The sequence below is a fragment of the Poecilia mexicana genome, unplaced genomic scaffold (genome assembly GCF_051168715.1).
Source record: "Poecilia mexicana isolate PSO_F unplaced genomic scaffold, ASM5116871v1 scaffold_4, whole genome shotgun sequence".
Classification (NCBI taxonomy): Eukaryota; Metazoa; Chordata; class Actinopteri; order Cyprinodontiformes; family Poeciliidae; genus Poecilia; species Poecilia mexicana.
Genome location: NW_028263373.1, coordinates 22,645,336 through 22,659,053, shown reverse-complemented (window position 1 = coordinate 22,659,053; position 13,718 = coordinate 22,645,336). Strand labels below are relative to the sequence as shown.

The window sequence follows — 13,718 nt, the reverse complement described above, 5'->3', positions numbered from 1 at the left end:
TAGGTTTTCAGTTCTGCCATATTGTTTAGATTTTCAGATGAAGGAGTGAATAGTTAGACTTCCAAAGCTTGGAATATGTGCTAAACATCCACACAACTTCACCTCTGAATGTCTGCTGGGTATCTTGTTCTTCCAGATGCCATTTCCTCACTAATGTTCTCCAATAAACCTCTAAGGCAGATCTATTTAAAATACACACAGTTTGACTCATCTTACTACTTCGACCATTTCTGAAGGTGATCAGTAAACACTTGATTTTATTTAGGGGTGTCAGGGAAGGGGTACTGAAAAAAAGGAAAGCCACAATTTCCAAAGTTTTATCTGTAAATTTAACACACTGACCTTTGTTGGTGTAAAAAAGAGAAACTGTACGGTTAAGAAAACCTTTCCAAAAGTACAGTATAAAATACTGGATGGAAGTTCACAGTGTTTCAAACTGTTATTGGAGCTGCTTACCTTGATCATACGAGAGAGATCCCCGGCATCAGCTAGCTCCAGAACTATGTTCAGCTCATTGTCCTCAATAAAAGATGCGTGATACTTTATCACATTGGGATGATTCAATTGCTGTTGGAGGGGAAAGGGGAAAAAAAGTCAGCATGTCAGAGCAGACAGAAGAAATGATGGTGACATTTGTCATGTGGGCATCTATGGTCACTTTCACCAGCTTCCTTCAGCTGGTACAAAATCTTCAAAACAAGGTTATGCACAGCAAAGGTGTGTGTTTTGTGCAACTCGCTGTACTCTCACCACCAATTAAAATAAAAATGGCTGAAACCATGCAAACAAAATACATTTGGTACATGGGGACCTAATGAGAAGGTTTTGTCCTCAAGTGTGACAAAGCTGGATGACATGTCACAACAAACCCCTGTCTATGATGACAACAACCAATGTGTGTGAGACATATAGACACACAAAAACACACACAAGCGTGACAGGCTGACATGGCTGGCAGTCTTAAAGAAAAAAAAGAAAAAGAAAAAGCTAGCGTCCCTGGCTCATCTCTAGCGGAGATTCTTTCCTGCTGGTTGGTCAATAAGGCAGGAACAGCATTCCCTGTAGTAAACAAAAACTTTCTTTCTATCCTGAGCAAGAGACACGTGAGGGGAAAAGAGGAACGTTGACGGAAAAGACACGAATGACACAGTGACAAGGAGGAGGAGAAGGAATGCAGACAGGGCAAGGTTGAAGAGCTAGGGAGGAAGAACAAAGGCGTGGATGGAAAACAGAATGGGAGAGGGATAAGGTAAGCTGAGTTGGAGATAGGGGGAAGGGAAAAGCAGAGAGATGCTGATATGTGGATAGTTGGAGCCGTGATGTGAGCAGACGGAGGGGTGTGACACGCGTCCTCCGCTCGGCTCTGCTAAGCCTCCTCTGCTGTGATTAAAGAAATGTTCATGCTCTGGATGATGCCGAGAAGAGGGGAAAAGGAGAGCACAGTGGAGTACACTACGCTACACTACACTCTCAGACTCCATCTCTGCATCATTCTGCAACCCTCTTCCTCATTCGCTCTCTGTCTCTTCCTCACGTCTCCATCTTCCCTTTCTCCCTCCCTTGTCCTTTCTTGCCAGATGTATTTTTGGCTCAGAGTGGCAGTTCTGCACGGCTCCATAATGTAGCACAGCCAGAGAGTGATGACAAGCCCCCCCCCATCGACCCCACTCCTCCTCCTCCTCCTCCTCACCCAACCCACTGCTCCTCCACAACTTAGACCTCAGGAGAAAGATACAGAGAAATGAAAAGATATGTTAACATGCAGATGTTTATGTAAATGATGGATGGGACGCAACTGCAATACAACAATCATTCATAGGGAAATATCACATAGAGCCTTGCATGATTATGTAATTACACATGCTGGCTGAGACCCAACAGCGTGTGTAATTACTTAATCATGCAAGACTGTGTGATACGTTTGTTGAGCTGGTGATGTGTTTCAAAGAAGAAGACAATACAGACTAATGCAAACTGATGGTACAAAACTAGAAGTGCCAGTAAATTCAATTGTACTGTAATTGGTACATGGTTGCAAATATGAACCACGCTGGTTTCAGTTGCATTTGGAGATAAAAGAGGTCAATAAAGTAAAGCAAAAACAGGTTGGATTACAAATGTAATGCAGGAATTTAATTCAATGAATGCATGCAACAACCGTATGTAACATTTTACAACTATTCCATTTCAAGTGAATCCAAGCTTGTAGCTCAGAATAATAATATTAATTTCTATGAAAATAACAGAAGAAAATGTGAAGGAAACCAGCATGCAGAGGGCAGCAGGGAACAGCAGCAGAAGACTGATGGTGACAATGATTTTAACGCAAAACCTGGGCATTGAAGCAGAACACAAAGTCCACTCAGGACAAAAGACACAATAAATAATTCTTCAGGTTGAAATTACATAAATAATAACTTTAAACTGTGATTTACCTAAGGAGGAGGATGTTCTCTAGGAGCAAAAGTTTGGAGATCTAACAAAACGGGACCCTACTCAATGATTTAAAAGTGCTATATGGTCAACCCATGGTGCCTGTAATTCACCACAGTTTTAGTTTTAAAAAATTTGCTCCAAGTCACTTGGCTCAGACACCAAGAAAGAACGTGTCACAGCAGAGGCTAAGTAGTTGAATGAAATGAGAGCAGGTAGTGTGGCTGTTAGCAGATCATTTTGTCCAAACAAAAAATTAAAAACACACACTGTGCGCTTACAAGCTATAGCTGCTGTTGTCTTAGTGATGCAGCTATTCACTCCCTCCTCAAGGTATTTGTCCTACAGCAAACATATTTCATAATAAACTCTCCTTTTCTGCATTTCTGCTGAAACAAGTTTGGTTTTTTATTTAAATTAGCAACTCTGTCCTGTCCTACATACAAATTACCCATCAGACAGTGTGAAAATTAATGGAAAGCCCCTGCTGTTTTTAGAAAAGCAGTTGAGACAGAAATAATGTAAAGGCCGATTCTGATTAATATGTTTCTTTATGATCAATATTTATGGGATCCATGGCCCTAACATTTGATATGTGCCTTATAAAAAATGACAAAGAAGAATTATATGTTGTAGTTCAACATATAATAAAAGTCAGTAAGATGAATAATTCTATAAAAAGCAAACGGAAGAGGTTTCTAAAGTGCTGTGTTTGAGTAAGACTTAAAGTAGCTGCTTCATGTCAGTTTCCTGTCTTTCCAGTAAACCCCTGCTATAATCTAATCAGATGCAAACCCCAGGCATGCGCATTCACAAACACATACTTATAGTCTGTAACATTATTAAATCTTCCACTGCTGATTAGTGGAGATCATTAGTCAGGAGACAATTCAGGCATCACAATAATCACAAGTGAGAGAGGACTGTGCAGCTGTGGGATTTCAAACAGGGTAAGAAAAATTAGCAGTGTTGAATAGGGGGAGCCCTGTTTTTTTTTGTTTTGTTTTTTTTGCAAGCAACATCCCTCTCAGAGAGAATTTAGACAAAAGGAGAAAAGTGAGAAGTGAGATTCTCAAGTTGAAATCCCCATGCCAAGGCAAGAAAACACAGATGAATGAGCAGACATAAACACAGACAGACAAACAAACAAATAGGCATACTGTTGGATGGCCATGACTGAGTATGTCTGTGTAAGTGTGTGTATGCGATCACAGGCGACTGTGTGTGTGTCAATTCAGTCGGCCCATGCCAGTGCGCTTCTCATTATTCTGATTTAGCTGTGTCTGCTGTTGGCCTGTCTACTGGAGGATAAGGCAGAAGGACTGTCTCTTTCACATTCACTCGTTTTTTATCAGGCTGGCTAGGCAGCACGCGGGGCCAGGCATAACTTCCACATTCACTAGCAATCAGCTTGCAGGATGAAAAAGGCGAATGAAAAGCTCTGAATAGAGGAAATGAGGCAAGGGGAAAAGACAGCGGAGAGAGATGGATACAAAAACAGAGCAACTGGCCAAAACAGCAGAGACAGAGGAGGCAGGAACAAGCAGGGAGGAAAACTGTATAGAAGAGCACAGAGGAAGAGAAATCTTATAATGGGGAGGAATAAACAGAAATGCAGCAGATGTATTATGAAGAAATGCCATCTGGAAGGGCCACATTTAACCCTGACCCCTATTATGAGGTCAGAAATATGGATCTGCTGTCCAGTAGAATCATTTCAGTTATCTGTGGCTCAGACTAAAGCTCTGAAAAGGGTTCTGTCTGCTGCTTCTCATTTTACTGGTCCACATCACCTCCTGGAGCGTCAATCTAATGTTTCAATGACACAAATGTGTTGCTTTTTGCCTTTTACACATAATGTAGTGCTGCCAGATTCTGGAAAAATTATTATTTTAGTAAATATTCGAATGAGGTTTTGTCATGAGTGCTTACTGAGTATTTATTGCTCTTTAATAGCTTTGTTTTTTTCCTTAGATTTTTTAATTCTAAGGATGTGTGAAGTTCAAGTCGACAGATTTATTAATAATACACTTTAGATGCAATGATAGATAGAATGATAATGATGAATGAGAGATGGGAGTGATTTCTGTTTCGTTTTGGTGAAACTTTTTAAAGTTGGGCTACAGAACGTTGCATTGTTTGTTGGTTTATCAAGAAAATATATATTTAAAAAAAAAAAGCTAATTTTATAGTTTAAGACTTTGTGTGACTTCACTGGAACCCAGCTCTAGCAGGTCAGATAGAAGCAACAAATACTTTCTGTCCTTCACTGTCCTCTAATTGTTCATGTTCTTTTAAAGGTTTAAAAAATCCCTTTCCTCTCGGGGAAAATCAAAACTTGTTAGCTCAAGTTTTCTCAAGTTTGCCGTTTGCAGGAAACTTGCTGTTTCCTGCAAGCTGGAAGTCATAGGAAAAGCACAGTCTGGTCAACTAAATCAATTCAATTCATTCTAATAAATACAACTATTAGAATGAATTGCTAGTTTAGGAATTATAATGTGAACGCTAACATGTGTCACAACTAAAAGGCTGTTAGGGGAAAACAGCACTTCTGACAGACATGTAGGATCTTTTAGACAGGCAGAGATATTAAAACTGTCATTAGATTATTCATTAGTATTTAAGAGCAGCCCAGTTGACACGTGTTAAAAGTAGTTCAACAAATAAAACCACTTCACTGGAAAATAAGAAAAGGCAAAGCAAGGAGGAAGAAAGGGGGAGACACATGAGAGACGCTGTTAAATTTCCATGCTGCTGCGCTGTTGTTTGGCTTTAAACATTTCAAAAAGATTTGAGGAAAAAAAGGCAATTGTTCTGGCATTCAAAAAAGAGCCAATAGGAGCCTGGAGGGATGTAATACTTCTGTTTCCACACACACACACACACTAACAAACACACACACAGAAAGTAATAAACTGTACAGTCACACATGCATACTCATTTATATTCCCATTTGTGTGCACAACAGCCCCCTGCATTTGTAACCATCCAAGGGAGAACATACACGTACACGCACACACACACACACAAACACACACACACAAATCCACGGCGTCTGGAGCAGATCAATTGTTTTCCTGTGGTGGTGGGTCTCAGCTGAGGCACCTTAAGAGAACAGAGCACAGCGCATGGTGCCGTCTCCCTTTTCTCTGGTTCTTTACCTTAAGGAGATCTATCTCTTTGATGCAATCTTGCCGAGCTTTGGCATCCATCAACTCGAATATCTATCAAGAGATCAAAAGGGGAGAGAGGACAGAAGGGTGTTTTGACGTATTCAAAAAATGTAAGATTGAGAGATGCAGATAAACTGGTTAAAATATATAAATAAGTAAAAAATAAAAACAGAACATGGTTGCTGTTATCTGGAGGGCGGCACTGGAGCGACTACAGGTGTTTCACATCTGAGTAACATGCGCATATCCCTGTGTAAGGGGTTTGTCTGCATGTGTGCTCCATCAGAGCAACATGGTGTCTTAGCGCTTGTATGAGTGTACAAGAAAACTACAAGGCCATGCACGAATCTAACTGCAGATTCACGTTCTACTGCTTTTCTCACAAATAACTTAAGCCAGTCTACATAGAGATGGCAGTTGCACCTAATTGAGGTAGAAAAGACCAAAGAGGTTCATTAAAATGTATATTTTAGTTCAGCGACGGGTCAATTTTCTGACTTCCAAATTACCTTTGTAATGGAGGAAAACATTGAATATGTTTTTGTCCCTCTTTGAATGACGCAAAGCTCTCCAGATTTCTCATCTACGGCAACTTTTTTTTTTTTTTTTTTTTTAGAAAAAACAACTTCTGTAAACTGTCACTGCAGTTAAAACCTCCTCAGAGCTGTCAGCACAAGACTATGCATTCACTGAATCTTGGCAAGTTAGAGTTTCACATATTTCACTACTATTGCCAATATGAAGCCCTTCCTGTGTGGAGAAACAATTGCAGCAGGTGGATTTGTTATTTTCTACAACTCCAGAGTGTCTCATAAGGTGTTGACAGAGCAAATGAATAGTGACCTTTAAACAAAGTGAACTTTGGCTAAATATATTCTCTCTCCACCTGATGCTGAAAATCATATTTATTGCAGCTTACCTGGATTTTCTTTAAGGCCACCGACGTGTTGTCCAACAGGTACCTCGCTCGGTACACCTCGCTGAACTGACCGCGTCCGATCTTCTTCTCAATCTGGAAGTTGGCCAATGAGTTATAGCCCATATCTGGCTGCAGCGGTTTCTGTGACACAGGAAAGAACTCTCAGCTTTTAAGTGCACATGCAGATTCATGTATTACCATTACATGAACTTTCCAACCAACATGTACAGCAAATCATCGTAGATATCGTGCAAAGAACCACGTGTTGCTCTTAAAAGCGCAGCTATGCTCGCGTTTCTGGAAGAAGAGAAGATGAGGGCTGCGGGGTGAGGGTGAAACTGTGGTGAAACCTGGTTTCTCTGGGTTGTTTGATGAAGACGTTTACACTGGAACATGCAAACCTTTAACTGCAGCTTAATATTTAATCAGGTGATGCACAAATCAAGTGCAAAAGCAGCTTCACTCTCCAACCCTAACTTTAAACAGGCAGCAGAATTGGCAGACATGGTTTTATTCCCACATTCACATGATCCGAGTTCTCGGGTGAATTATGGGAAGGTTTATTTCCAGGCCTTCGGTAAAACCACCTGGTCGCCTATTCAGTTTACATATGACCAGATGCCATAGCTGCCATAATAGAACAGCTTTTACTTGTTACAGGCTGAATTTAACTCTAATATTTCTCTGTTATCTTTTCTGTATTCAGGACTTTGCAGTCACTCACTGGACCAGACACTGGAGTCACACCTCAGGGTTTGTTGTCAACAATCACGTGTTTCAAAGACGTGTGAAAAATAATCGTTTATTTATTAACCATTCGGTTGTAGGATGAGCTGATATGAAAATCTGAACCGGTATCCAATATCCAATATTAATATTGCCATTATGGCTGATGGCATATACACTTACCGATATTACATTTAAAATAAATAATGATTACACTGTAAATATTACTTCTGTGCTTTAGGTGAACACCCCTCAATCCTGCGCTGCATTGCCATTACTGTCAAATGACCAAACAAACACCAGAAGGTCAAGCCCCTCCCAAACGACACACAACTGGCAACAAGATGGAAATAAACATCAGTTGTTAATATCAGCACAGCTTTTCCTCATGGGAGTAACATCGGCCGATATTAAAGTTAATACCGATATAAGATGCATCTCTAATTCAAAGAGCAGGTTTTCATTTCTGAGGATTTCTATTCCACTAATTACATCCCCAACAGTCTCACACCAAACAACTCTTCATCTTGCTCTAACAACATGAGCTGCTGTTTAGAAAGACACTCACCTATCCCAATTAAAAAAAAACACTCAGAAATAAACGAGAATAAGCCCCGAGATGAAACGTGTGAAAACCGCACTGAGTACACAGTGTGACCTTTCCAGCCTTTTGGTTAACTCGTAAAAAGGCGTCGGCGGGAGCAAACACAAGGTGACAGATATCAGAATGCCACATGTCACCACCTCTTCTGCCAGCGTGGCCGTGGGAGCAGCTCAGGGGCAACAGACTGGGGAGACGGGGAACCAGGTCAAAATTTAACCCAAACAAACAAGATGAGAGTCGTTACAATCATTTTCTGGTGTTTAGGGGTTATGACAAATTTACCATGAATTCAGATTAGGGATGCAACAATACAAACATGTAAATACAAATAGTCCAAAAGCATCAGACATAATGGTAACAAGATGAACAGAAAAAGGGGAAAAAAACAGTCACCTAAAAGTTACAAATGTTCAAAATATACAATTTAAATATATTTCAAGCCACTCGACACAGAAAATGCCTTAATTTTTGTAAAAGCAATTCTTTAAAAATTCGAATTCAACAACAGAAATTTATAAAAGCACATAGGCAACAATTAAGCAGAGTAATTAATGTTTGGCATAAAGGAAAAACTTAAAATGAATGCTTCGAATGTAATAACATTTGTCATGAAAATGCTGGATGTGAGAGAAAGTGCGTCTCCAAACAGGATATCTTGTAATGTGCTGGCAGACAGTCTGGGGAGGGGCGGGGTGAGGGTGATCATTTCAGCATTTTACTGTTTTTTCTTAAGTTGACAGCCAAATCAGGAGGCGTGAACCAATCAGATGCCGTGTCCAATTAACACCGCCGAGGTGTGTGCCTTTTCCGGCACGACATCACCATCATGCCACGCTGTGTAAGAGTCACTGACAGCCGCCATCAGACGCCGCTTCACAAGTCTCTGCTGAACTCAACGTTACGTCTACAAAACAATTCATCACCTTTACTCAACAAAAACTCAGAAAGTTTAAATTCAGATGTACAAGAGATGGAAAACAAATCCGTATAGATTCATAATATTCACAAAAAGCAGCCCTACTCGACAGGAAGTTTCAATAGTATAAAAAGGCCTTTAAACAGGACAGAAGTCCAGATTTATAGGTTCAAAGAAAGAACGGAGAAGGCAAGAACAGGAAAGAGAGGACAAGAGGGCATTGCTTTCATTCGCTGCGTGGTAGCTTGACAAATGTTAGCATGAGCCTCTAAAGCGCTGTGACAACCGCCTGCTGAGAGCACAGTCTCGCTAATGTGTCTTGGCATGCCAGCTTCGTAATCACACATTTACATATGCAATGACCTACATTTGCATGTCAGATCGCACACTGTCCAGCCTGATTAACAGTGGGCACCTCCCCGCGTGGAGTCGCCCTGGGTGGCAGCAGAGGCCATGCGAGGGCGGAAGAGAGGGCTGGAGGGAGGGCGGCTTTTCTGGCAGCCAAGGGGCCGAGCTGCCAGGCAGGATTATGTCAGCCAGCGGCCCCGACATTAGACACTTCATTAGAGCTAATCTGTTTAGCAGTGGGCAGTGTATGTAAACTTCACAGGCCATTTACGGCACCTCTTCGCCCCCTGGCCTGGCCTTCAAAGGGCAGCCAGGCCGGGCCTGAGTGACGGGCCGTCTCATCTGTCGCACAATCAGAAGCTTCGAGCTGAAAGACAAGGCCACAGCGCACACACACTCACACACACTCACACTCACGCGTTTACAGACATACAAAAAGGGAAACACAGTAATGACCCTGACCGAGGCAGGGGTCAGAGTCTGGATGAATCAGTTGCAGAGGGTCACACAGAGCGTTCTTTTTAAGGATTTCAGTCTGTGTGTTTGACGTGTTGGTGGAGATAAAGGATGAATGGTCGCGTACAGGTCTAATAATACCCACCAAGCACAAATGAGGGTTTTTGAAGGCAACAGTCAAAGTTTGCAAGCTGTTTTTGCAGACATTTCTTGGTACAATTTGCTCAAAAAAAGTCATGCATGTGGAACTTAGTCATGTGAAACCAAACACATGAACTGGATATGAGAGTTTACAGTAAGAGTCGTGTTTTAGGAATCAGAAAACTGTAAGAGTAAAGTGTGCTTGTAACCGTGAGCACAAGCACAACCTTCATAAAAAGTATGTTTTTTACATGTTTGTGAAAACCATCACCTTGTCTTGGACGTTTCACAGATAATCTGTGGAAAAATAAATACATCAAAATCGAGCTTCTCTGCCTTCTCTCAATGCTAGCTGCAGAAATGCATCGCTCAGTCAGAAACAACCAATCAGAGCTAGAATGAGGTTCTTGCTGCTGTCCATCAAGCCTGTGTACGCGTCACTCCTTTTCTCCCCCTTGCTCTCTGCTAAACTGCAGCTTCTACCTGACAGTAGAGCTTGCCATGATAAACAGCTTTCCGGTAACGGCAAGTTTCTCAGCCATTAGCACACTGAGCAGTTCATGCACGAGTGTGATTGACAGCATTAAGACATTTCTCCTGGCTAAATAATAATTTAAAAAAGCATATTTCTACTTATAAAGTTACATGTTGTAGCTTAACGCACGATAAGCTACAGCATTTTGAAAGCAGGAACACCCAACCACACTTTTGAGGATAATTAACAGAATTTATGGATTAAATTTAACTTAAAGTCTAAAAATTCATCAACAGTAAAGAATTACTGACATTTTCGTAACAATTCACTCCTTAAAAATTTATGAGTGGCAACCAGAGATGGAAACAAAGAAAAACTCAAAACTTGAAGCACTCTTGCCTGGGACTCGTGTCACATGACCGATCCTTATCTCACGTATTCATGTGTGCAGATAAAGCAGCAGAAAGCCACAGACCACAGCCATGCCAGGGACGTGCAGTGAGCCTGTGAAAAGGTGCAGGGAAGCTTGCCAAATTTACTTTAAAAAGTTGTGCATGTTAGTGGTGGTTTCATAAAAAAACGACCACAGAGACGCCTCAGGAACTGAACACTGAATTAAACACCACTTCAAAAACACTTAGTATGTCTGTTATTACGACTTAATCTTGAATAAGCGGTTGAAAACAGGGTAGATTTGAAGTTAAGGGCTTCTTTCAAGCAGGTGCAACCAAATGCATCACTGCAGGAAAGCCCAAAGAAGAGAAAAGGAAGAAGAGTATTCAACAGAGGAGTTGTTGGTCTTCATTTTAACTGAATTGTATAACAAAAAGATTACTGTTCCTTTGTAGGTCGAGTGATATTACTGTATTATGTTTGTATGGTGTAAAGAACTTAAAGCACTTTTGAAATATGATATACAAATAAATTTGACTTTGGATGTGATTGAACTGAGATCTATTTTCATTTCTAGTCCATTTGCATCACATCTTATATTCTGAACATTATCATTTGTAAACACGTGGATAAAAAACATTTAATTTTATTTCATTCTGTCATGCTGGAGGTGAGATTTGATCCATAAAATTCATATTTCAAAAAGCAAAATTTTGGTCATTCTCCATCAATAGGACACAAAAAAATATATATTTTTGCAAAAAAATAAATAAGAGTTTATTTGGAGGAAAAAATAATTGTTTATAATCAATGTCAATCTAAAATTAGTCCTCAACTTAATCAGAAATAATAATCGTTAGTGGTAACTCTAATATAAACCAGTGCTGTCCAGCCAAGAGGGTGGAGTGACTTTATGAAACTTGGACTGAAGGAGAAAAAAGTTGTTTTTTGAAGCTGGTGCTTAGGACAGAGCAGGACCCCAGATGTGTAGAACTACAATTTCTCTAAAACTTTTTGTTAAATCTCTGGTTTGTACCTTGAGATGTACTCAGTCTGCTCACATTGTTCTGTTTTGAGAAGGGGACAAACAGTCGTGGATGACGAGTTAGTGGCAGATCGGGCTAGGCATTGTGGGTAACGTCTGTGAGGGACAGAGTACACAAAACCGCCATGGGTAAGTCGGAGGCAGAGAAACTGACGGAGACGGGGGACAACACAGCGAGAGAGCGAGACGGAGAGGGAGCAGACAGACAGCTCATTGTTGAAGTGCGATACGAGCTGCCCAATAATGACACCATTGCCAAACACAACTGACAAGACGCATGGAGAGTGGAAGAGGGGATGCTCAAGACTGAAATATGGTGGGTGTGGTGGGGGACAAGCACCAGAGGGGAGAGGGTCTGATGTGACAGCCCAGCAGTGCCAGTAGCTGCCACACCAAGTCCAGCAGCAGCAGAGAGGCGCCGCCTTGCATGGGCAGACGGAGAAGCAGTCGAATCAGCAAAGTTTGTTTGTGGGCTTTTTTTACTCACAATATACTGTAAATGTAACACTATAGATAAAAGGAAAAAACTCCAGCTCAAGAGACAAGATTTTTACAATGTGTTTGGGAAAACTAGAAATCATTTATTTACCTTTTTATGGGTTGCAATCTACTTTTTAAAGAATCTGTGTGTGGAATTCGTTAATCTAGGTTCAACAGGTAGAAAGTCAGGCTCTCATGCTCGTCTCGATCTAAGGTTGTCCTAACACCTAACAGTGCTGTTCTGCATTTCTGACAAAGAATAAGAAAGGTTTCATAAATCTCAAACCTTGCTTTAACGAATCTCTCTGCTTGGTTGACCACTCAAGTAGTATTTATTACTTTGAACTACTACCACTGCAGAAGGGGGACGCAAAAAACGCTAAAGTTGCTGTTTAGTTTGGTGCCGGCAGAAAACTACAAAGCAGATATAAACTTTAACCTCATCGACAGCTTATGGCATCACTTGTGCAGGTTGTTGTTGAGAAACATGCTGAGGGTGGGTCTAAACCTGAGGAGATGGAGGTGATCTTGTCGACCATCATTCATCGTGTGTATACTGACCACTTGGTGTGTAATTCACAGCGTTCAGCTGCATTATGACCTGGTACATTATTTTCAATGGCCTCACATTTATTTTTTTTCATTACTGGATCAACAGACCATGTGGGAATGAAAACTTAGTCCTTTCAGTGATGCTCCTAATAGTTTTAAGAATTACTTCAGTTTGATAAAGGACGTTATGTAATATATCTCGTGCCGCGACGTCTTTTCTAAAGATTATGTCAAAAAAATAACAGCAATCCTAAATACACCCATGAGACGACATTTCCAGGGTGGTTAGAGAATTATTATAATACATTAAAGCTTGAATATCCTTTCATATGTATTTAAAAAAAAAAGTTCCCAACCCTGGTTTACATTGAAATCAAATAATGGCGTTAAAATGCTTTTCTTGGAAACATAAATAAATGTTTATTCTTTGTTTACCACATTGCTATATTGCAAAAAAAAAAAAAAAAAAAATCCCACATCCTAACTATGCAGCACCAGTTTATTTTACTTGGCAGCCAAGTGTTTTGCTCACTTGTTGTTTTTTTAATATCATTACTGACTCTATAAATTGTTGGAGAAGTTTACTATGACAAAACAGGGACAGTTCATATTCACCATTTTATTAATTAATAGTTCATAATCAACCAATATTTCTGTCTGCTGGATGAGAAGCAAAAGCAAAAAGTAAGATCAAGATTTTCATATCAGGTTTGGGTAGAGGATCAGATTTTCATTCTTGGGACTGTAAAGCTGAAAAAAAGAAATGTGCTACAGGTTATTTTATAGAGGAAGCAAATTTGAATTTAACAGACAACGTATGGCATCACTAGATGTGTTTCAGCCTACTGTATGTTTAAACCTCCATGCTTGTGGACGATGCATTTACAAACTACAAAACAAATATTTCAAAATAGACATTGCATTCATCTTCACAGAACGTACCATCCAGCAAACTAGTTTGGATTTAATGCAAGTGACAAAGAGGGGGAGCAAAGAGGAAGAGATGTGTACAGCAACTGGCAGCAAGGGAGGGGACGGCTCCCACCCTCACCAGTCA

General features: G+C 40.5%; 1 protein-coding gene across 1 annotated transcript in view; it reads right to left on the bottom strand.

The window, feature by feature from the left end:
* nek7 (NIMA-related kinase 7) overlaps nucleotides 1–13,718 on the bottom strand; it is a 76,265-nt gene that overhangs the window by 38,490 nt on the left and 24,057 nt on the right. The window contains exons 3-5 of the mRNA XM_088005088.1: nucleotides 6,526–6,666; nucleotides 5,595–5,657; nucleotides 457–567 (exon numbers count right to left, since the gene is read on the bottom strand). Of these exons, the coding sequence (XP_087861214.1) occupies nucleotides 457–567; nucleotides 5,595–5,657; nucleotides 6,526–6,666 (315 nt within the window). The remainder of the gene's footprint in view (nucleotides 1–456; nucleotides 568–5,594; nucleotides 5,658–6,525; nucleotides 6,667–13,718) is intronic.